The sequence below is a fragment of the Telopea speciosissima genome, chromosome 3 (assembly GCF_018873765.1).
Source record: "Telopea speciosissima isolate NSW1024214 ecotype Mountain lineage chromosome 3, Tspe_v1, whole genome shotgun sequence".
NCBI lineage: Eukaryota > Viridiplantae > Streptophyta > Magnoliopsida > Proteales > Proteaceae > Telopea > Telopea speciosissima.
Genome location: NC_057918.1, coordinates 23,627,267 through 23,652,104, shown reverse-complemented (window position 1 = coordinate 23,652,104; position 24,838 = coordinate 23,627,267). Strand labels below are relative to the sequence as shown.

At 44.5% G+C, this 24,838-nt stretch overlaps 1 protein-coding gene across 2 annotated transcripts in view; it reads right to left on the bottom strand.

Annotated features, from left to right (window-relative positions):
- The window catches only part of LOC122656728 (MAP3K epsilon protein kinase 1-like), a 136,971-nt gene that overhangs the window by 105,897 nt on the left and 6,236 nt on the right, over positions 1-24,838 (bottom strand). For both annotated transcript variants that reach the window (XM_043851358.1, XM_043851359.1), the window contains exons 4-7: positions 13,912-13,985; positions 13,719-13,809; positions 13,553-13,636; positions 12,704-12,808 (exon numbers count right to left, since the gene is read on the bottom strand). In XM_043851358.1, coding sequence (XP_043707293.1) covers positions 12,704-12,808; positions 13,553-13,636; positions 13,719-13,809; positions 13,912-13,985 — 354 coding nt within the window. The remainder of the gene's footprint in view (positions 1-12,703; positions 12,809-13,552; positions 13,637-13,718; positions 13,810-13,911; positions 13,986-24,838) is intronic.

Genomic DNA, 24,838 nt, shown 5'->3' with positions numbered 1-24,838 from the left:
TTACCTTTCTATAATGATAACCAAGTTAACTAAGTCACTTAATCAAAACACAATAAACTTCACTCAAACAATATCTCTTGTGGATTTTAGGAATTTTCAAATCTTATGGCTTCTTTTATAGGTACTTATTTATAAAATTAAAAGAACCTTAAAATTTCTGTAAAGTAAATGAAATAGTCAGAGAAAGGAGCAAGCTGCCACTGTGCACAGGAGAAAGAGCTCACGCAAAAAAATTTCTTCAAAAACTGTACAGAAAAAACAAAAAATCCCACAATTTAATTGATTAACATCAATTACAATAACAAGATCTCTCCATTGCCTGTATTTTTGGCCTCTGTCCACTGATCATGCTTTTCTCCCTCGCAGTCACAGATAACAGTCTTGGCCATTCTGACCGTCAAGAGATAGATCATTGGTCTGTGGTGGAATCTGAGATTACTATGTGAGCAGTTCAAGATCATCCACCAATCAAAACCCTAATAATTCCAAACACTTTTTTTTTTTTATTTGGTCTTTTTGACTAAGATAAAATTTGTATTAAAAATTACCGAAAAAGCAACATGCACAAGGATAAACAGGATGCTATAATACAATTGTACTCAGTCCAAAAGAGGGCCTCTACACAAAACTCCCCATCTAATCCCTTTCTCAATTGTGAGAAACCAAAAAACTCAACCCTCACCTCCCCCTGGTACAGACTCTTCCATTTTTCACAGATAGAAAGAGTACCCACTACCTCAAAATCTAGCACAAAATTGGCAAAGCGTAAGACGATCCAAGGCATTCGAGGGCCAGCTAAGCGCTTAGGCGACAAGCCACCCTCCTAGGCGCTTTTTGTATTTTTTAATGAATTCTTGTAAGATTTGTCATCATCTCAATCTTAAAATATCCAAAAAGACTTTGGAAGCCTTACTTATACATTAAGTTTTACTCCTATTCTTTTGTGTTATAATAAAATAGAATATTAACATATTAAAATAAGATAAACGAATATCTTATTAAAGAAAGGGTTGATTGAGGGCATTCTCGATGGATTTTGCCACAAATACATTAAAGAAGGGTGGTTGATAGAATTAATATATAAAATAGATAAACAAATATCATATTAAAGAAGGTGGGAGTTGAGGGCATTGTTGATGTCAATGGATTGTAGAAGCGGGGACTGGAGAGTTGGAAGTTAAGGAATGCAAGGGAACAGATGAAAGTAGAAGGTGAAGAAGAAGAAGATGGTGCAATGTTGTGTGTTGGAGTATTGTCTCCACCACACCTATATTACTTTACTAATAATATGAAAGGAATTACATACACCTCCGTAGGGAGGTAAAAGATAAAAAAAAAAAAGGAAAATTACAATATAAGGCAACTAAACAACAAATTAGTTACTGACATGAACCCTCCTTCTCCCCCCCCCCCACCAGCCCTTCACCGTCTCCACCATTACCGCCACTCCTCCCTAATCTCCCCTGGAGCTCCTCCAGCGTTATCCCCCCTTTCTCCCCTTCTCCCCCTCTGCCCCCCCCCCCCTTCCACTTCTGCTCCTCCACACCCTACCAACCCTGCCATCCAGCCCTCTGTTTCTACCCCTGGTCCCAAATCCTGGTCTTCCCTTTTACACCAGGCTCCTTCTCAGCTTGACACCTCCCTCCATTATACTAAACCCTCCACTGAAAATGGCATTCCTTTCGCCCACTGCCCCAACTCAATCCTCTCCCCTGAACTCTCGAAATGGATCTCCTGCCTGGTTGGTCATTTCTTAGGTGCTCGCCCTTCTTTCAACATTGACCAGGCTTCTCACCAAGCAATGGAAAGCAGCAGGGCTGCTTGATATCCACCTCCTTGACTCAGGAGTGTTCCTTTTCAAGTTCTTCTCTGACGAAGCCAAATCTCGCGCCCTGGATGGTGCCCCTTGGATGGTAGGCACCAAACCTATCTTCCTTCGTCGGTGGCAGCCACATCTCCTCCTCCACAAGGTCAACCTCAACACCATTCCCCAAGGTTTAATATTTCGCGATATCTCGGTATCTCCGGCCTACCGAGATATCCGAGATACCCGAAATATCGCGAAATATGACCGAAATATTGCATTTTTTCTGCAATATTTCGGGGGTCCATCTCGGAGGGTATTTGGCCATATCTAGGCCTGAAACTTCATGGACAGCCTTATTTAAGCTTAATAAACACATTTAAACCATAAAATTTGCAAAAATATGAATTCAAATTGGTATTTTGGGCTTGCACCCTTGATTGACATACGGTCGCAGACCCTAATGTATAAATAGTTAAATACACATAGAGTCATAGATTAGGCAGTTTATATTTAATAATAGTATTTAACTTCATCACATATCAAGTTAAAGCCAATACACATTGATGAGTACCATGATTCTCATAAACTCCATAATATTCAATAACTCAAAACTCAATAGCTCAAATGCTTAAAGCCTTAAAGGTAATACACTAAGTGTCAAAGTCACAAGACTCGCAAGTCACAACTCACAAGTTCATAGATCAATGAAATCACAACTTAAGTTACAAATTACAAGTGCTAAACTACCAATAGTAGTTGTTGTGCCTCCCTGGATCAATCCCACTCATGCCTCGCTGGAGTCGACGTCCATTGCTCTCTGTTTGAAGGACATATGTGGACCACGGTATAGAATAGGAGAAGAAACGAGTGTAGTCATCCACAAGTGTCACGTAAATGGAATCATCAACATACTGTAGGTAACCTATCCTAGGATATAAGCTAGGGTTACCAATCGATCCAGTCCGTGAAGAAGATGATCCACTGTGATATGATGTTGGCGCCGGCGCAAGAGGCCATGGCATTGGCTGCATGTATGGCTGGTGAGGTTGGTAGCTAGGTCTGCTAGGGTATGCAAAGATGTTATCTACAAAAGATGATCCAGTATGTCCCTGGGACTGGGACTGGTAGTCATAGTCCCCTACCCCACTAAACTGCCCATATGATGATGATCCATATCCATATCCACCGTAAGGTTGTGATGCACCATAATCCGATGCCAATGGAGTGGTATGTGCGTCAAAAGATGGGGCACGCCAATGTTCAGTCGGTCCTCCCTCCCTATCACCCATACTCAAACCACCAACAGAGCTAGATAAGTTATCAATGTCCATGTGATCAGGTTGCAACTGTGTTTGTCGACCCCTACGCTTCCTGTTATATGTATATAGGGGGCCTCTTGAGGGTGGGGGTGCGGGGGCACGTGCTCCGTGGTCCGTATCTTGTGTGGCATAATCAAACTGTGTCTCTCCAGTGAATCGGAGTGGCTCTACAGGTGCCGTATCCTGGGCCTCCTGGCCTACCACATAACGCTCTCGCACGCCGTCAAATTCTTCACCAACATCACCACCACCAACATCACCACCACCAGCATTACCACCACCAGCATCACCATCACCACCACCAGCATCACCATCATCACCATCATCATCATTTGAGGACTTAGACCAGTCTTCATCATCAGCAACATTGCCACCAGTGGGCTGGAATGGTATGGGTGAGGCTTCCCTTGCATGTATCTGACCCTCGCAAGCCATCTACTCGTCCACATCAGCACCAATCTCAGAAGCTATCATGGGGTCGGGCCTACCTCCCTCCTCATCCAACACGGCTCACCTCTATCCCTCACTTTGATCCACAATAGGGTCCTCATCGTCAAAATCGACTTGAAAGATGTCGGCTAGATCGATGGTGCCCCTCTGTCCCTCATGTCCCGTGCGTATGTGTTGCGGTTTCGACCTCGAGTTGAAGTGCACATACACCATGTCGAGATAAACGTTGAGACCCCAATCTGTTACGCCTCTTGGAGTAGATGAGTGCAAAGGTACTCCAGTTCCTCTCACAACCAGATGCAGAACATATTTGGGCAAGGACTTTAATTGCTATTCTTCTTAAGTTTTCAATCGATTCCCATACAACACCCACCATTCAATTTGCATTACAGTTTACAAAAAAAACATGTGTCAAATGTTGTTTCAACTTTGATTTCAATACATATGTAATTTAAAACTTAAAAGAATTACCAAGATCACCCCGTGCTCGCCAGATCGCGACCTCGGTTCAAAACTTCCCAATGCATCCCTAAATACGTTGATCTACACCTACGTGAAAAATTAGTAAGTACTTCTTCACTACTTATTTGAAAGCATCAATAAGTTGAGTTTCCAAATGAACTCACCTCATTGTTGCAAATTGCTTGTAGTGCACCATCTGGCTCCAACTTCTTCACTACTTGTTTCACAGCATCAATAAGTTGAGTTTCCAATCCAAGCCTATTGTTATATTGATACTTAAGGTTCAAGTAGTATACTGAAATATGACATATAGAATAGAGGTATTGTCAAATGCATAGGTAATTAGTAAATAATAATACTATGAATTAGTAAACATAAAACAAATTTACTCACCAGCCTTATGCAGTGGATGCCTAAGTTGATTCTCCCAGCGAGCATTTATGATATCTAAGAAGTGTTTGCTACTGCGAGAAGCCATACTATAGACAATCTTTCATCAAGTCTATTTCAAGATATAGTGGCATGGTTGGGCCCTTCGAGAGCGAGTCGGAAACATGTAGAACTTTAACTACGGCTCCAAAACTTTCACCACTTTGCTTAGTTTGGTCCAGAAGTCCTCGGATGACATCGTTGCTTGTGCTTCCCTCCCATTTGCGATCTTGGAACCCTTCCATTCAAACCACTCCTCGAAAGCAAACATGCTTCTCGGCCGGCCTTCTTTGTCTCAATGCTTTTGAGGGCAATGTAGTTGGTGGCAAATCTTGTGATGCCAGGCCTAACCAAGTCACCCCCACATTTTTCCCTCAATAGATTGAGTGCATAGGAGTGGTTCTATACAAAGTTGGTGACTTGTCTTGCACTTTCAACCACAGTCTTCACCAACTTTAACTTTCCCATATCTTTTAGCATTAAGTCAATGCAATGGGCTGCACAAGGAGTCCAAAAGAGCCGGTACTTACTATTGTTCATCATTTTCTCACCCGACTTGAAGTTACTTCCATTGTCCGTTCTGATCTGACAACATTCTCAATACCCACATCTTTTTCCACTACTTCCTTTAACAATCAGTAAATATATTTTGCATCCTTTATCTCTTTGGATGCATCCACGATTGAGGAACACTGTCCTCCCATCACAATAAACCATGAAATTAATGATGGACTTTCTTGTAGGCCCAGTCCATCCATCTGCCATTATAGGCACCCCATATGTCTCCCACATATTCCTCATCTCACTAATGTACTCATCAATCTCACTCTTTTGTTGAGGTAGATAAACATTCATTACCTCATATGGGGTGGGGCCCTTGAATCCTGGGCCAGCCTCTGCAATGGTATCTATCATGGTATCATAATGGGGGTCTTGTGCAGTGTTTGCTGGGATGGTATGGTATAGCATCCACTTAGCTATTGATTCTTTAACCAATCCCTTCATCCCATTCCATGCTCCTTTGATTCTGGGTTAACTGCTTCCTTTCTTCTTATGCAATTTAGGATCAGATGTTGATGGTGGTACTGGTACTGGTAGAGGTGTTGGGGTTGCCCTCACACTTTGTGATCTTTTAAAAGGATTCAAAGTTCTAGGACCTCCAGAACTGCCAGCTCCTCCACTACCCCCTACTCTATGTCTCTGCTGATCATCTTGAAAACTTACTCTACTCCTTGAAACAGTCCGCCTAAAATCCCTAGCCTCCTCTGCTGTTTGTATGTCATCAGGTACTGCAATGTCATCTTCATCAGAGGAGGAGGAGGAGGAGGAGGAGTCATCATTGTATCGTCTTCCTCCTCCCATCGAACTCCTCACTGTATCCTCAAGTTGTTCTCTTATCCTTTGCTTGTCAGCCTTTCTCTTCTTCTTTCCCCTCAAACTATCACCAATCTCCTGGCTACTTGATGAGGGACCATATGACAACCTCTGACATCTTTAGATCCTCCATCAGATGTTGTTTAAGTCTCTGGACCCACCTCCCATAAATTGAATGTGACAATAGTTACATATAGATTTTCTCTTATCCCCATCAATGGGAGTACCATGTAACCATGTAATGTCACCCCTATGCTGGCTGGCTGGTCTCTCTTGTTTCCTCTGTTCTCTTTGTTCCCTCCGCCCCCTTTGTTGACTACTTTCCCCTACCTTCTGCTTGCCCTTCGCACGTTGTCTATCACAATCCACCATAACGATACTTGTTTACTGCAATGTAAGTAACACAAATAATTAAAAAACTTAATGTAGATGCACTTCAATTGACACTTTTAGATTACTAATACACTTGTATAGTTATTTAATATTTTTCCCCTAACCCTTATATTTTTATCATAATTAAAACCAATTTTTTATACATAATGTTAATATAAGTATTGACCTAACACAAGAAAACCAAAAATTAGTGAACATAATATACATGTAATGCATCTCAAAACATATGGAAATAACTTTCATATTTTTTCATTATTTTTTAAACTTAAAACTCATATTTTTCCTGATTTATTTCTGTTTTTTAATTTTTTATATATTTTTCTTAATTTTTGAAAATTAAAATAATTATTTAAGAGCAGAAAAATAAATCCGACACTGTGAAGCCGTAGATCGGCCATTGGTGTCTAACATATATTTAATTCATTACCATCTAAGTCATATTACCCCTAATTATTTCCTATTTTAGTTGTATGAAAATGAATTTTTAAAACCAGAAAAAAAAAAAAAGAAATACGTATGGGAAACAAATTTCGACACCGTGAGGCTGTAGATCGGCCTCCGGTGTCTAACATATATTAATATGATCAACATCCAACAACATTTGTACAAAGTATTTTTTAAAAAAATAGTTTTAGAGAAATAGAATTTACCTTAAATAATGAAAATAGGCTTGGATGATGACCATAGATGACCCTCCGACGTCTTCCCGGCGACAAGGAGCTTCAACAATGCTTGGATGAGGCTTGGAAGGGAGGAAGAAGAGCAAAAAATGAGGAAGAAGAGAGAAAAATAGAGTTTCAGCAGCTCTCGGTCGAAATATCGACCAAGAGCTGCGAAATATGGTATAAAATGGTCCCTCACGTGACACTATTTGTCACTTTTTCAATATCTCGCAATATATCGTGAGATCCACGATATTTCGTCGATATATCGACGAAATATTGTATTTTTTGGTTTCGGATTGGTTTCGTATCTCGGACATGTCGAGATATACGAAATTTGGCGATCGAAATTTCGCGAGATTTTAAACCATGCCATTCCCTTGTGGATTAATCTCCCTGGTCTACCCCTACAATACTGGACCAAAGAGAGTCTCAGCCGTATAGGGTCTGTTCTGGGCACTCCGCTTCGCACGGACTTGCGCACTCTCAAGTTAAACAGGCTTTTGTTCGCCAGACTCTGTGTGGACATCTCGGCAGATTCCCCTCCCCCTTCGACCATTTCCATCAAGGAATAAGACCGGTTCTGGTTTGTACACCCTGTGCACTATAAATGGATTCCCCCCCACTGTCAGCAATGCAAATCCTTTGGCCATTCAAACACTGCATGCCCTGCCACGATGTCCCTTGCCTCAGCAGCCTTCGCATCTGCAGCCACGCAGCCTGTTTCCCCTTCAGATCATCCTCCTGCTGCGACTTCTTCTGAGATTCTTGCTACTGCTTCTCTCAATGAAGCCCCCGTTAATGCTGCCTTGCCCTTCGAAGGTCCTTCTAACTCTGAGTACCATGGCAGAACCCCTTAGAGAAATCGCCGCCAGCGTCGCCGCCCCAGCCGTTGCCCTCGAAGTTCCACCGTCGCCACCAACGGCTCCACTACTAGTTTTGAAGTGGTGCCTGTCCCTATTACCGAGACATCTCAGGCTCTTGTTCTGCATCCCCTGCAGTCGTCAGTTCCCTCGATTACTGAGCAGGTCCACAAATCTGCTGATCTGGTGCAAGAGAACCTCGTTTTCGGAGATATCCCTGACTCGGCTCCCTGCAACTGCGTAAGCACAGCGATGACACCCCTGCATCTGGCCACAGATTTCCCCTTTGAGCTTGGAAGAGCCTCTGACTCTTCACCTACCCCCTCTGGGTTGTTTAGCAGTTCCCTTACTGAGATTGGTCTTTTCGCCGCTGTTACAGTCGAACCCCTGGAGAAGAGCTGCCCCCTTGCCACTCTCTTACTTTACCCCCTCCCTCTGAGACCCCTTCGTCTGCTTCAGCCCCCCTTTTGAACACCCCCTCCTTTTGGCCCCCTCCATATGTCCCAATCACCACGAGCTTCCCATTTTGCCCTCTACTTTTCCCCCATTATTACCCTCTCTACCCCCTCTGCTCCCTACCCCTTCCACTTCACCCCCTCTAACGGCGTTAGCCTCTCTCCCCATCTCCCTTCTATTCCCTTTAGGCCCACCCCCTTAGCCTTTGTCCCCCCTTTACCTTCTAGGCCCATCTCTATAACCCACTACCCCCCTCCTCTCCTATCCTTGCCCCCGGCCCAATCCCCCCTCCTCTCTCGGCCCAGTAGCCCAGATCTCTCCCTAGTCCCCCTCTTAACCCAACCCACCCCTCCTCTTGACCCCCTACCCCAAGCCCAAGCCCAGTCTTTCTTTTCCTATAACTTGCCTATTTTTCCCCCCTGCCCAACCTTACCATAAACTTTCCCCCAACCCCCCTTCCCAATCCCTCACCAGGTCCATCTCCTTCCCTTCCCTCTCGGACTCCCCCCCCTCTCCCTGCTCTTCCCCCTTTACCCCCCTTCCCCCTTAACCCCCCCGGTTCCATCTTCCCTCCCCCCTTTAATCCCCCTCTCCCCCCCCCCGCAGGCCTCTTCTCCGATGCTTGGTCCTTGTCTTCTCTCGTCGTCGCTATCGCAACACCCCTTCGGTGCGCACCCTGTTATTCCCCCCCCTCTAGTTCTCATGTTTGCTGGATTCCTTTGGAATGTCAAGGGTCTTAACTCCCTGGCTAAACATCAGGATATCAGGTCTCTTATCAATTCCACCCATTCTTCTTTTTGTGCCCTTCTCAAAACCCGTGCCCTCCTTAGCATTGCAGCCTCTATGGCTCCTTCCTGGTCCCTTCTGTCTAACTACAATCATTCCCCTCTCGGCCGGATTTGGTTCTTCTGGGACCCTTTCAAAATCACCACCGCTCTTCTTCATTCCTCTTCCCAATTCCTCCATCTCAGCCTTTCCGTCCCCAATTCCCCTTCCTCTTTCCTCCTTACGGTTATCTATGCCAGTAACCTTACTGCTGACCGTTCGTCTCTTTGGCATGACCTCTCCCTCCTCAAGCCCTCCTCGGACTCCGTCCCTTGGGGCTTAGGTGGTGAATTCAATGTGGTTCGTTCCCAAGATGAGAAGCTTGGCGGCAGACCGATCGACTCCCCCTCAGTTCTTGCTTTTAATGAGTGTTTAAAAGATCTTAGCCTTGAGGACCTTCGGTGGACTGGTTCCCCCCTTACCTGGAATAACCGCCGCTCTGGCCCTGACTGCATCGCTTGCAAGCTTGATCGCTTCATCTCTAACGAGGCTTGGCTCTCCTCCTTCCCCCACTCTCTCGCCAATTTCCTCCTTCAGGGTCTCTTTGATCATTGCCCTTGCCACATCCAGATCCACCCCTACTCTTCTTTTGGCCCCAAGCCTTTCAAATTTTTCAACATGTGGACCTCTCACCATCTTTACCTTCCTACCGTCCTTGGGGCTTGGCGTACCCTGGTCTCCTCCCCTTCCCTCCCCCTCATCGCCCTTTCCAAGAAACTCCGCAACACCAAAGCTGCCCTGAAAAGGTGGAATCTCTCCACTTTTGGTAACATCAATTCCAGGCTTTCTTCTTATAAATCCAATCTCTCTTCCGTCCAGCTCAAACTTCAATCTGACCCTCTCAACCCTTCTCTTGCCTCTGAGGAAAGGATCCTCTCTGAGAAATTGCATTCCCTCACCTCTCTTGAGGAAAGCTTCTTGTGCCAGAAGGCCCGCATCAAGTGGCTTGAGCTAGGAGACTCTAACTCTGCCTACTTTCACAGATCTCTGAAAGCTCGTCTCAATTCTAACTCCATCACCCTTCTTCACTCCTCTGATGGTTCCCCCCTCACTTCAGTTCATGACTTCAAATCTGCCTCCATCTCTTTCTTCTCTGATCTGTTCAATCCCCGTCCCTTTTCAGCCCCCTCGATCCCCCCAAATCTCATCAATAAGTTTCTCCCCCCCAAATTGCGGATTCCCTTATTAGCATTCCCTCTAATGATGAGATCTCCAAGGCTATCCTCTCCCATAAATCCAACAAAGCTCCTGGCCCTGATGGGTTCAATATGGGATTCTTCCTGAGTTGCTGGGATTCCATCAGAGGAGACCTCTTCAAAGCCATCTGCAGCTTCTTTTATAAGCCCAGCCAGCTGGCCCAGGTCAATCAGACCTTCATCTGTCTCATTCCTAAAAAAGAGGGAGCCACCTCTCTCTCGAACTTCAGGCCCATTTCCCTCTGCAACCTCATCTACAAATTCATTGCCAAAATCCTTGCCAACAGAATCAAGACTGTGATCCCCTCTCTGGTCAGCCCTAACCAATCAGCCTTCATTTCCGGTCGTAGCATTGCGGGCAACATTTTCCTTTGCTCCGAGATTGTGCGGGGTTTTGACCGCAAATCTCATTCTCCGGCCGCCCTCATGAAGATTGACCTCCATAAAGCTTTTGACTCCCTTCGTTGGGACTTCATCTGTGGAGTGCTCTCTCAAATGGGCTTCCCCCCTGCCTTTGTCCGCTAGGTTCATGCTTGCATCTCTTCCCCCTCCTTCTCCGTTCTGATTATTGGCTCTCCAGATGGTTTTTTCCACTCCAAAGTGGGTATCCGCCAAGGCAGTCCCCTTTCACCCTTCCTTTTCTCTATCGCCTTGAAGTCCTCTCCCGTAGCCTCCAATCCAAAACAGACATCCATCTCATCTCTCTCATCCCTAAATGCAAGCATATCAATCTCACCCATCTCGCTTTTGCTGATGATCTGATGATCTTCTCCAAGGCTTCTCACTCTTCTATATCTGCTATTATGGATTCCCTTCATCTCTTTGAATCCCTCTCCGGCCTTCGCATCAATCTCCTCAAATCCAAAATCTTCCTCTCTGGTATTCCCGATCTAGAGAAAGACTCCCTTCTGCTCCTGACTGGCTTCTCCTTGGGCTCCCTCCCAGTCAAATACCTTGGTCTTCCTCTCATTCCGGCCCGATTTTCCAGGCACCACTGCACTCCTATGCTAGACAACATCCGCAAGCTCCTCCAGCTCTAGAAAAGCAAACTCCTTTCTTATGTTGGCCGTCTTGTTTGTATTCGCTCTGTCCTCCAAGCTACTTACATCTACTGGCGTGGGATCTGTGGCTTACCAAAAGCTATTTCCCAGGAGATGGAGAGCCTCTTCTACGCTTTCCTCTGGAAAGGGGCCGATACCTCCAGGTTCCTCCACCCTGTCTCTTGGAAGTCCATCTGCCTTCCTAAATCTGAGGGAGGTCTTGGGATTCGTCGTATCAAAGATTCCAATACTGCTGGCATTCTTAAATTAATCTGGAAAATCTCCACCCGTCATGATTCCATCTGGGTTAACTGGGTCTCCTCTCACCTTCTCAAGTCCGACTCCTTATAGACTATCTCCTCCCCCTCTGATGCTTCCTGGATTTGGAGGAAGATTCTTGCCCTCCGCCCTTTGGCCCTCAGAGGGATCTCTTCCTCCATTGCTCGTGGCTCCTCCACCTCCCTCTGGCTTAATCCTTGGTACCCCCTTGGTATCCTCTTCTGCGTCCTCGGTCCTAGGTCCATATACTCCTCTAGTCTTCCTAAAAATGCCCCTCTTTCCAGCCTCATTTCCACTGGTTCTTGGTTTCCCCCCCCCCCCCCTTGTCTCAATCCCTCCATAGTCGCTCGGATTTGGCCTGCTCTCCCCCCCTCCCCCACTCCCCTCCCCCCCTTGATGACAAACTCTTGTGGTTGCCCTCCCCCAATGGCCTCTTCAGCACTTCCTCAGCCTGGAACTTTGTCTGCCCCTCCGCCCCCTCTGTCCCCTAGCACAACCTTGTCTGGTTCAAAGGCCACATTCCCCGAAACCTGAGGATCCAATGGATGTACATTAAAAATCCTTCTTTTTCATCTTCCTGGAGACCGCCAGAAGATTTTTTTGGTTGTGCGAACGGATGTCCATCAAAATATGCATATTTTACTTAATATTTCTAAAAATTTATATTTCTAAATAATAAAAAATATATTTTTTTTCAAATCTTATGGCTTCTTTTATAGGTGCCTATTTATAAAATTAAGAAAGCCTAAAAATTCTGTAAAGTAAATGAAATAGTCAGAGGAAGGAGTAAGCTGCCACTGTACACAGGAGAAAGGGCTCGCAAGGAAAAATTTCTTCAAAACCATTGGTCGTGTTCCTGCCAACATTATGAAAATAAATAATTACCAACCAATCCATAACATTGGTAATGATCCTGCTAGTAGCCTTTATTCCAATTTCTTCAAAAAAAATTATTGAAGCAAAAGAGTCAGAGAAGGAGTTAGATGCCACTGTGCACAAAAGAAAGAGCTCACACAAGGGGGGGGAGGGGATGAAGCCTATTCAAAAGTTGTACAGCATAAACATATGTATATAAGCAAAACTTTTTATTTATCAACATAATAGAACTTGGCCAAATTCTGGAAGAAAAATAATTCTCTAGTGACTACCTCAGGGGCCATCCAGTATGGTGTTCCAGCAACAGAATATGTATTATTACCATCGGCCTCAGTGAGTTTTGTAGCAACCCCAAAATCGGCAAGTTTCACAAGACCCTGAATAAATATAAATACATCAATTAAAAACAAGTTACTAAGCACAACAAGAAAGCAGAAAAACATATCAGACTAATCATGCCTGTACTGCAACAGCTCTTGGAGATAATGTAGAATCATTATATCCTAAAATTAACAAATGGAAACAGAAAGGGAGATAAGCAACAAGGATGTTTTATTAAGCACAAGCTCTAATTTACAACAACTAAAAGAAGACCAAGGTACATATGGGACAACATAATTGGAAAATCCTCTTAAGTGCAAAAAACACCCTATAAGCATCCCACCCCTCAAGCCAACTCATCCACCATAAAATTGGCAAACCTCAACCCTGAGAAAAGGGAAAACTTCCCTGTGCTTGGAGGTAGTGTGGATCAGTCCCATGTCATACCAAGCCAGGTCTCTCGTTTTCATCAGACCCCTCCACTACCCCAGATTGGCAATCCAATACCCATCTTCAAACCATGCTATACAATCTATATATTACAAAACTTACAAATACAATGTTCCACTAAAAGAGAGGGAAGAGAACTAAAAATAAGCATTATTTGCAATATAATAGGAAAGATCAACACATGGAACTATAAATCAACAGAAAGACAAGAACCACACGTGAAAAATATTGTGGAGGGAAAAAAAAGTGTGCGGAGAAAAAGAAGAATGTCTTTAACTAAGCTGAGACATGAAAACTACTAAAGTGTATGTTAAAAACATGCATACAGCAGTACATCACTTCGACATTACCTCTTTAGTTGTCAATATATTTGCACCTTTGATGTCCCGATGAATTACACCTTGTTCGTGCAGATAAACCAAGCCTTCCAAAACCTATTCATGGAAAAAAAGATATTATGCAGAGAAAACTGAAATTTGAAAAATGTAGCATACTAATGCAAACTCCAACACAAACCTGGGCAATATAAAGAGCGACTAATGATTCTGGGAAGGGTCCAAATTTGTTTGGTTTAATAATGTTTGCAAGTGAGCCATTCTCTACATACCTACATGAGAACCAGTTAAACCTAGTTAACACGTGTAATTTGAAACATTGAAATCCTTAATGAGGTTACACCTAAAAGCAAACAAAATTAAAGACCGCTCACTCAAGAATAATGTGCAGGTGTGTCTTTGTCTTTGACGATCCAAGATATTTTACGATGTTTTTGTGGTTCAAAATCTGCCAATATAAAAAAAGAAAATGATCAGTAGATGATAGATGGTTGTGATGTTGCATGAACTTCGATAAATTTAGTGCACCATAAATCTGCACTGAAAAAAATAGGGTCCTCCAGACCCCCTGGTCAGAAGTCCTTTAAACTGCTTCGGTCCGGTTTCCAGACCCCCTGGACCTTCCTTCTTCAAACCAATCCAAACTACACTTCTTAACCCGACCCGAACCCAATTCTCTCAAACCTGGGTCAGTAATCCTCCTCACCCGACAAACCCTCCTTCCCCATCCTCATCCTTTCTTCCTCCTACTTCTGGAATATTGAATCCAGACATGCCTTGTCCCCTCACTATCCCCATGCGTCGCCCTTTAAGCCCTCGCCCCGCAAACTCTGCCCCCCCCCTTTCACTGGCCTTGCCAGGTGAATGTTGCAGCCCCCACCACTTTACCTCAATAAATAGCGGCCTTCTTTGGAACACTAGAGGGCTAAACCCTCCCTCTAAACAATCGGAAGTCCGTTCTCTTCTCAAATCCCTTCATGCCTCCTTTTGCTGCCTCATCGAGACTCGTATTGAAGAAAACAATGGCAACCACATAGCCTCTGTTATTGCCCCTTCTTGGCCCATCATTTCAAATTACACTCATCATCCAAATGGCCGACCCTGGTGGCTTTAGGACCCCCTCTCCATTAACCTCTATCTCCTTTCTTCCTCTTCCCAACTCCTTCTGTCCTTCACTTTAAAGCCTCGGACCCAAATGGAAACCACCCCTTCTATTCACCGTCATTTACGCTTCAAACTCTGCCCAAGATAGGACTGCCCTTTGGGAGGATTTCCTCTGTATTGCTCTCCAGGTTGGGAACCATCCATGGGCTTTGGGTGGTGATTTTAACGTCATCCGATTTGGTCATGAAAAGAAAGTGGGTTTTTGTTCTTTGGACCCTTCAGTGGATGCTTTTAATGATTGTTTGGAAGACATTGGGATGAATGACTTGAGATGGTCAGGTCAACGATTTTCTTGGCACTACAGAAGAGCTGGTCTCTCCCGGCTTGCTTGGAAACTGGACCGGTTTCTGGTTAATGAAGCTTGGCTCAGTTCTTTCCCTCTTCTCATGCCTCTTCTGGCACTCAAGGTATCTCTGACCACTGTCCTATTTCTTTTCACATTCAACCCTTTGTCTCCTTTGGCCCCAAACCTTTTAGGTTTTTTGACATGTGGATCACCCACCCCTCTTTCATTGATACCGTTACGGCAGCCGGGACAAAGCCAATCCCCTGCCTTCTCCCCTACCCTCTCCCCTCCCCTCCCCTCCCCTCCCCTCCTTTGCCATGAAACTCAGAAATGTTAAAGTGGCTCTATAAAGATGGAACTCTTCTACTTTTGGCAACATTACCACTCTAGTCTCTGACTGCAAAGCAAAGCCAGCCAATATCCAATCCCACCTTCAATTTGATCTCCATAACCCCCAGCTTGCTGAAGTTGAAAAATCTACCTCTTCATCTCCAAGATCTCCTGTCCCAACAAGAAATTTTCCTCTGTCAAAAATCCCACATTAAATGGCTTTGAGCTGGGTGATTCAAACACAGCCTTTTTTCATCGCTCCCTCAGGGCCAGAACTAACCTTAACTCCATTACTTCCTTGGACTCTCCAAATGGCATCATCACTGCTGTAGAGGACATCAAATCCGAGGCCATAACCGTTTTTAAGCAGCTCTTCTCCCCCCCCCCCTCCCTTCCTCCCCCTCCCCCATTCCTAAGGGTCTCATCTCCAAAGTCATCCTGTCCCCTCCCTTCTCCCTTCCCTCCAGTCCATCCCTTATGAATCCGAAATCCACTCAGCCATTCTTTCTCATAAAGCAAACCGCACTCCTGGTCCTAATGGTTTTAGTATGGGATTCTTTACTGCTTGCTGGGACATCATAAAAAATGATCTCACAAAAGCCATCCAAAGCTTTTTTTTCTCAACCCTTCCCAGGTCCATGGTATTAATAATACTTTCCTCTATCTCATCCCCAAGCGTGAAGGTGCCTCCTCTATGTTTGGCTTCCTCCCCATCTCCCTCTGCAACCTCCACTACAAGTTCATTGCCAAAATCTTGGCAAATGGTCTCAAGTTGGTTGCTGATTCACTTGTTAGTGACAATCAGTCAGCTTTTGTCCCCAACGGATGCATTTCAGATAACATTCTCCTTTGCCATGAGATTGTGAGAGGTTTTGGCAGGAAAAACTACTCCCCCTTTGCCCTTATGAAAGTGGACATTCACAAAGCTTTTGACCCATTACGTTGGGATTTTATTGGTGATGTCCCAAATAAAATGTTGCCCCCCCCCCCCATCTTCACTAATTGGGTCTACCATTGCATATCCTCTTCTCACTTCGTGGTCCTTGTCAGTCGTAGTCCAGCAGGCTATTTTTCTTCCTCTACTGGTATCCGCCAAGGTTGCCCACTCTCTCCTTACCTTTTCACCCTTGCCCTTGAAGTCCTCTCTAAATGCATTCAATCCTACACTGACCAGAATCTCATTATACCCATCCCTAAATGCAAAGCCCTTAACCTCACCCACCTTGCTTTCGCTAATGATCTCATGCTCTTCTTCAAAGCTGGCCCAATATCTATCCAATCCACTTTATCTTGTTTGAACCTCTTTAAGTCTATGTCAGGCCTTTGAGTCAACCTCTCAAAGTCCCGCCTCTTCGTTTCGGGTATCTCAAAGGATCTCAAAACCACTCTTCTCCAAATCTCGGGTTTCTCCCTTGGCACCCTTGCAGTCAAATACTTGGGCCACCCCTTGATCCCCTCCTAGCTGACTGCTCACCGCTGCACCTACTACAGCATCTACACCTACTGTCCCTTCTGGTTCTCACATTGCTTCAGATATTCGAATAGTAGTCATTGTGCATCGGCTGTCTCCAGTCCTTGGATTATAGACTCTAGTGCTACTGACCACATGACTGGTTCCTCCCATGTGTTTCACCAATATTCTCCCTCTTCTGGGAAAGATACTGTTTGAGTGGCTAATGGTTCCCTTTCTCCTATTAATGGAAAAGATTCCATTCCTTGCTCTCCTACCCTTACATTAAATTTTGTTTTGCATATTCCTTCTTTTTCAACTAATCTTCTTTCCATTAGTAGTCTGATCAAAGATTTAAACTGCAAAATAACTTTCTTTCCCTCTCATTGTGTCATACAGGATCTAGTGAAAGGGAACACGATTGGGGGTGGCAAGATACATGGTGGTCTCTATTTACTTGACACGGGTCAGACTTCTCCTCCGCCAGCCTCTTCTTCAACTCATCAATTACATTTGGCCACTTCTCCTGATCTCCATCTATGGCATTGTCGACTTGGCCATCCTCCACTAAGGACTTTAACTTTTTTATTTCCTCAGTTAGTCAAAACTTGTAAACCGGATGAGTTTTTATGTGAGTCATGTGTATTGGCCAAACAGACTCGCTCCAGTTATTCTCCTTTAAATAAAAGAAGTGATTCTTCCTTTGCTTTAGTTCATACTGATGTGTGGGGCCCTACCCATTGTACTTCCATTTCTGGCCATAGATGTTTTGTTTCATTTATCGATTGCTTTACACGGACCACTTGGGTGTACATGATACAACACAAAAGTGAGGTCTTTCGCTGTTTTCGACTATTTCATTGTATGGTTAAGACCCAATTCAATGTCACCTTAAAAATTCTGCGGAGTGATAATGGCAGAGAAATAGAGAATACCTGGAGGGTCAGTTCCAGACTTATTTGGCTGAGAATGGGATTCTTCATCAAACCAGGTGTGTGGATACTCCAGCTCAGAATGGCGTAGCTGAAAGAAAAAATAGACATCTTTTGGATGTGGCCGGGGCCATTATGTTTGCACGGCAGGTCCCTTCTCAATACTGGAGTGATGCTATCCTTATCGTTGCCTACCTCATCAACCGCATGCCTACCTGTGTTCTTGATGGTTGTGCCCCTATTGACCTTCTCTAGGGCTCTTCTTTTGTAGTTCCCCCTGTTTGGCTGCCTTTGTTATGCTCGCAACCATCATCCTCATGGAAAGCTCAATCCCCGTAGCATTCGGTGTATTTTTTTGAGCTATTCCGCTACCCAGAAAGGCTACAAATGTTATCACCCACCCACTTGGCGTACTCTGGTTACTATGGATATTGTCTTTCATGAGTCTCTGGCATATTATTCTCAACCACCCCTTCAGGGGGAGCATGATCCAAGTTTTGAAGATGTGCCTGCTATACTACCGGCTCCTATTTAGGGGGAGCCTTCTCCAGAACCTCCAACTCCAGTCCCTTGTTTGGTTCCCGTTCAGGGGGAGCATAGACCTGTAATTCAGATTCCTGTTGATAAAGTCTATATCCGGAAGCACAAGTAGCAAGTTGAGACTACTACTACTGTACCTCTTCTCCAATTGTCAGAACTTGATCCAGAGCTTGTTACAACCATAGTTGTCACGTCGTCACAGCAATCCAAGTCAGTGGAGGGGCCCCTAATCGATATATTGACATGTCACCCGCCATGGCGATCATGTCGACCATGTTTTATTTTTTATTTTCTCTATTTTTAATGTCATTTAGTATGCTATTATAGATACCCTATAACATCAAAAATCAACATGAAAGTGTACTGCTAATCTACAAGGGTTTAATACATGAAAGTGTACTACTAATCTGTTAGTGTTGGTGTTGCTTTACCAAACAAAAAAAAATACAACAGCCGTGTGTATTACTGTATTTGGCTGTCTCACACGAAAAAATTACCAATATCCCCCCTCCCTGTCTCTCGACTCTCTCCCTCTGTCTCTGTGTGAGTGTGTGTGGCTGTGTGGAAAGGAAGAAGAAAGAAAGGAAAAAAAAAAACTGCTGTTGGTGACTTGGTGTTGCTTTACAAAACAAAAAAAATACAACAGCCATGTGTATTTGGCTAGGTCACATGAAAAAATCCCTGTGACTGAATATTATCTATAAAAAAAAAAGGAGAAGAGGACTCACAGGATGTGAAGAAGACGAAGAAGTGAGAAGAACTGAAAAAGCAATGGGAGGAGAAGAAGAAGAAGAAGAACTGAAGGAGTGAGAATTGAGAAACCCCCTCTCTGTCTCTCACTGCAGTTGCGACTGTGCGTGAATGAGTGAGAAGAAGAACTGAACTGAAGAAGAAGAACAGAAGGAGAGAGTTGCTGGAGGACTGGGAGGAGGAGAAGAAGAAGAACCACCAAATAAAAAATAAATAAACAATTACATTAATTACTTACCTGCTTGAAGTGGTTGCCGGAGATGAGGAAGGAGGCCGACAGTCATTCAAAGAAGTGAAGAAGAACTGCATCTCTCTATCTCACGACTCTCTCCTCTGTTCTCTTTTTCGATTTCTATTTCTCTAAAGAGACAAGAGTTATGGTATAGTGTATTGTTTTAAGTTTTTTAATTTTTTATGTTAATGTGTGTTGCAGGTGTAACTCTTCAAGTTACACCTCCAATACACATTAAGATTATAGCATTATCTTTTTAAAGGTTAAAAAAAATTAATAATTATTAAAAACTTAAGTTTTATACACTTGAACATGAATATCGGCCGATATGGCCATAAATCGTGGTATGGCATCCATGTCGACGCCATGGAGGCCATACAGGTCGATATGCTTACATATCCCATATCGTTGGTCAATATGCCAACTATTCCAGCGATATGTCGCCATGGCGACGCCATGACAACTATGGTTACAACATCTAGTAAGGACCCTTCTCTTGAATTACCTACTGCTGTTTGTAAAGACATTAGGTCTTGTACTCAACATCCCATCTCCAATGTTGTTTCCTATGATTCCTGGTCTTCCTCCTATCGTGCATTTGTGTCTTCTCTCTCCACTGTTTCTATTCGTTAGAAGTGGCAGGAGGCAATTGCAGATCCAAAGTGGAAAGCAGCCATGAAGGAAGAGATGACAGCCTTGTCCAAAAATGAGACATGGCCAAACTTGTGCCAAGGGTTTTACTCAAACCTATAGGATCGACTAACAGGAGACGTTTGCCCCAATTGCAAAATTGAATATTGCTCGGGTTTTACTGTCATATGCTGTCAATCTAGGCTGGGATTTGCAGCAATTGGATGTAAAAAATGCCTTTCTCCATGGAGAGCTGGAAGGAGAAGTTTATATGGAGATTCCTCCAAGTTTTTCTTGTAACAAGACTCATGGGAAGGTTTGCAGACTGAAGTGGGCTTTATATGGGTTGAAGCGGTCTCCTCGGGCTTGGTTTGGCAGGTTCCATAAAGCATTGAACTGTGTAGGATACAAACAGAGCAATGTTGATCACACCTTGTTCATCAAGCAAAATGGAGATAAGGTCACCCTTCTTATAGTCTATGTCGACAACATAGTTGTGACTGGTAATGATGCAGATGAAGTTTCTCACCTGAAGACTTTCTTGGGACAAGAATTTGAAATAAAAGACCTAGGACAGCTAAGGTACTTCCTTAGGATTGAAGTTGCCCGTTCTTCAAAAGGCATTTTCTCTCCCAAAGGAAGTATGTCCTAGACTTACTCTCAAAGACTGGCTTGTTAGGGTGTCATCCCTGTGACACTCCTTTGGAAGCTACTACTCGTCTAAAAGAAAAGGATGGTGATCCGGTTGATAAGAGACAATATCAATGGTTGGTGGGAAAATTGATTTATTTCTCCCACACCAGACCGGACATTGCATTTGCAAAGAGTTTGGTCAGTCAATTCATGCATGATCCCTACTCCACTCATATGGCTGTTGTTCTTCGTACTCTCCATTACTTGAAGCCAGCTCCAAGAAAAGGGATTCTCTTATCCCCGCATCATCATTTTCGTATTGAGGCGTATACTGATGCTGACTGGGGTAGTAATCCTGACAGGAAATCTTCTTCAAGTTATTGTACGTTCGTAGGAGGTAATCTTGTCACATGCCATAGTAAAAAAGAAAAATGTTGTGGCAAAGTCTAGTGTTGAAGCGGAATTCCGTGCTATGGCCCAGGGCATCTGTGAATTATTATGGCTTCAGAATTTACTCCAAAATCTTAGTGATTTTGTTCATCGTCCCATGATATACTGTGACAATAAAGCAGCAATCAGCATTGCCCACAATCAAGTGCAGCATGACCATACCAAGCATGTGGAGATTGACAAACACTTCATCAAGGAAAAGTTAGAGAGTGGGCAGATTTGTATACCTTTTGTGAAGTCCAGTGATCAGCTTATTGATGTCTTCACTAAAGGGCCTAGTGGCAAGTTGTTTCATCCTAGTTTAGTCAAGTTGGGCATGTGTGACATCTATGTACCAACTTGAGGGGGAGTGTTGAGTTATGTAACCCGATAAGGGTATTTTGGATATTTTTCTATCCTTTTTCCCCATAGCTAGTACAGTCGGCTATGTGGGGGGGTTACCTAAAATTCTGCCACTCTTTGGAAGATTATAAATAAAGATGCTTGGAGATCACATTGATCATTCAAGCCATTCACTAAAACCTGTTTTGTTAACAAGATAAGGTATGCTAGGAAAGCTTTCTCCATCAGAAATCTCGTTCCAAATGGCTAGAACTTGGTGATTCGAATTCTGCTTATTTCCACCGCTCCCTTAAAGCCAGGCAAAACTCGAACTCCATCACCCTCCTCCTCGCTCCTAATGGGGCCTCTCTCACCTCTCCCTCCGAAATCAAAGAAGCTGCCTCCTCTTTCTTCTCCACTCTTTTCAACCCTTCCGTTCACCCCCCCTTCCCCTATTCCCTCGACTCTCATAAATAAGTTTATCCCCCCTCCCTCTTCAATTCCCTTATTGCCATCCCCTCTGATAATGAAATTTCCCTGGCTATCCTCTCCCATAAGTCTAACAAGGCCCCGGGCCCTGATGGCTTCAGTATGGGCTTCTTCCTCAGCTGCTGGGACTCCTTTAAAGGAGAGGTTTCCAAAGCCATCCGCAGCTTCTTTTTTAAGCCTGGTCAGCTTGCTCAGATCAACTAAACCTTCATTTGCCTTATCCCTAAAAAGGACGAGGCTACTTCTCTGACTGACTTTCGGCCCATCTCCCTTTGTAATCTCATCTACAAGTTCATTGTCAAGATTCTTGCCAATCGGATAAAGGCGGTCAGTCCCTCCCTTGTTAGCCTTAACCAGTCGGCCTTCATCTCTGGCCGGAGCATTGCGGACAACATCATCCTCTGCTCTGAGATCATTAGAGGCTTTAACCGCAAATCTCACTCCCCGGTAGCTGTCTTAAAAATCGATCTCCACTAAGCATTTGACTCCCTCCGTTGGGATTTCATTTGTGATGTGCTCTCCCTCATGGGCTTCCCCCCTGTTTTCGTTTGCTGGATTTATGCCTACATCTCCTCCCCCTCCTTCTCTGTTCTGGTTAATGGTTCTCCCACCGGCTTTTTCCGCTCCAATGTCAGTATCCGACAAGGATACCCCCTCTCCCATTTTCTCTTCTCCCTCGCTCTGGAAGTCCTCTTTAGAAGCCTCCAAGCCAAAACCGATCTCCACCTCATATCCGCTCTCCCAAAATGTAAGCACATCAACCTCTCTCATCTGCCCTTTGCTGATGATCTGATGATCTTCTCTAAGGCGTCCCATTCCTCCATCTCGGAAATCATGGAATCGCTCCATCTCTTTGAGTCTCTTTCCGGCCTCCGTGTCAACCTCCTCAAATCCAAAATCTTTCTCTCTGGTATCTTGGACTCTTCTAAAGAATCCCTTCGCCTCTTAACAGGCTTCTCTATCGGCTCCCTTCCTATCATCTACTTTGGCCTTCCCCTTATCCTAGCCAGGCTCTCGAGCCATCATTGCACCCCCATGCTCGACAACATTCGAAAGCGTCTCTAGCTTTGGAAAGGCAAGCTGCTTTCCTACGCTGGAAGACTCGAATGTATCCGTTCAGACCTCCAAGCCACCTACATCTACTGGACTGGCATCTTTCGTATCCCTAAATCCACCATCCGGGCCATTGAGAGCATCTTATGCCTTTCTTTGGAAGGGAAGTGACACCCCCAGGTTTCTCCACCCAGTTAGCTGGAATTCTATCTGTCTCCCAAAATCTGAGGGTGGTCTTGGCCTCCGTCGCTTTTGTGACTCCAACACTGCAGGCATTCTTAAGCTTCTTTGGAGAATCTCTTCCCAGATTCTATCTGGGTTTCCTGGGTTCACTCTTATCTCCTCAAATCTGACTCCATCTGGACTGTCCACATCCATGCCGACTCCTCTTGGATTTGGAGCAAGATCCTATCCCTCCGCCCTTTGGCCCTCCGTGGCATCTCCTCCTCCATTGCTAATGGCAACTCCACCTCTCTCTGGCTAGATCCTTGGCACCCCTTAGGTATCCTCTTTAATCTTCTTGGCCCTAGAGCCATCTACTCCTCGGGCCTCCCCAAGGCCACCCGAGTCTCATCCCTCATCTCCTCTGGTTCTTGGACCCCCAACCCCTCCGTCAACCCTGATATCGTCTCCCTTATCTGGGCAACCCTCCGAGGCAAACCCCCTCCCCCTGTGTGCATAAGGTCCTTTGGCTCCCCTCCCCCTCTGGTACCTTCTCCTCCTTGTCTGCTTGGAACTTCTCTAGAGACCCTCGCCCCTCTGTCCCCTGGCACAACCTAGTCTAGTTCAAAGGCCACATCCCCTGCCATAGCCTTACAGTCTGGAGAGCCCTCTGTCTTTGCCTGCCTACCCAAGCCTTCCTCATCCACCGTACCATCCCAGCCCCCCCTCCTACAACCTTTGCTGGATAGGCCGTAAAGGTACCCCTCATCTCTTCTTTGACTGCCCCTTTACCTCCACCATCTGGAAAAATGCCCTATCCTCCGTCTGGCCTCGTAGCAGAAGGATCAGATGTTTTACCCATGAATGGCTTTGGCTGCTCAACACCTTTGCTGGGAACTTCATTTGTGACACTATTGGGAAGTTGGTATTTAGCACCGCTATTCACCATATCTGGATGGAGAGGAACCTCAGGAGATGGACTTCCAACTCTAGATCTTTTGATGTGATTTGGGAAGCCATCTCCTTCAATGTGTCCTCTAAGATCAGTTGTATCCGTCAGAGGCCCTCATCGGACACCCCTAGGAACAGACATATTGTGACTTTTTGGGGCCTTGATAATGGCCTTTTGCGGTCCTCCTCCTCTGCGTAGGCTAGAGGATCGCCCCCCCCCCCCTTTTTTTATTCTTGTTTCGTTTTCTCTCTCTCCCCCTCCCTCTTTCTCTTCTCTTTTCCCTATTGTTCTTTGGTTCCTCGATTCTTTCTTCCCTACCCCCTGTTAGGGTTCGGTAATTTACTTATTTACCAAAAAAAAAGGTATGCTAGGAGGAGATGACTCAGCTCCACCTTAGCACATGCAAGCTACATGTTGGAATATGTAATCCAGAATACCATGGGGGTATTCTGGTCTTTTTGGGGTAGATTTATATTGATGTTATTAGGTTTAAGTTGTTACTCTTATAGAGTCAATTAGTTAGGGATATTTCTGTCCCTTTATAATTTTCCCCTCTAGGGGTTACCTATCAATGAATAACACATTCTATTCTCTCATTCTCTCTTTCTAACTCACGGTTCTGCTAACATGGTATCAGAGCCAAATCTGATCTAGGTTAGAAAGAAAGAAAAAACGTTTCTTCTCTTCAATCGACTTCTCCCCTCCTTTCTCTCTTTCTCGGTTTCACCTTCTACTAGTTTTTCTTCTTCTCATCCTTGTAAGGGGGCAGCACTAATGAGGTAAAAACCTAAGCCAATGATTTAGTTGCTGCCCTCCTCCATCCTATCTATTTTTTTTCATTGAAATTCCGCTGGAAGCATACCTGCAATTTGGAGTTTTTTCCAGAATTCCTTCAAGATCAGCTTCCTATCACTATTGAAGGCTGAT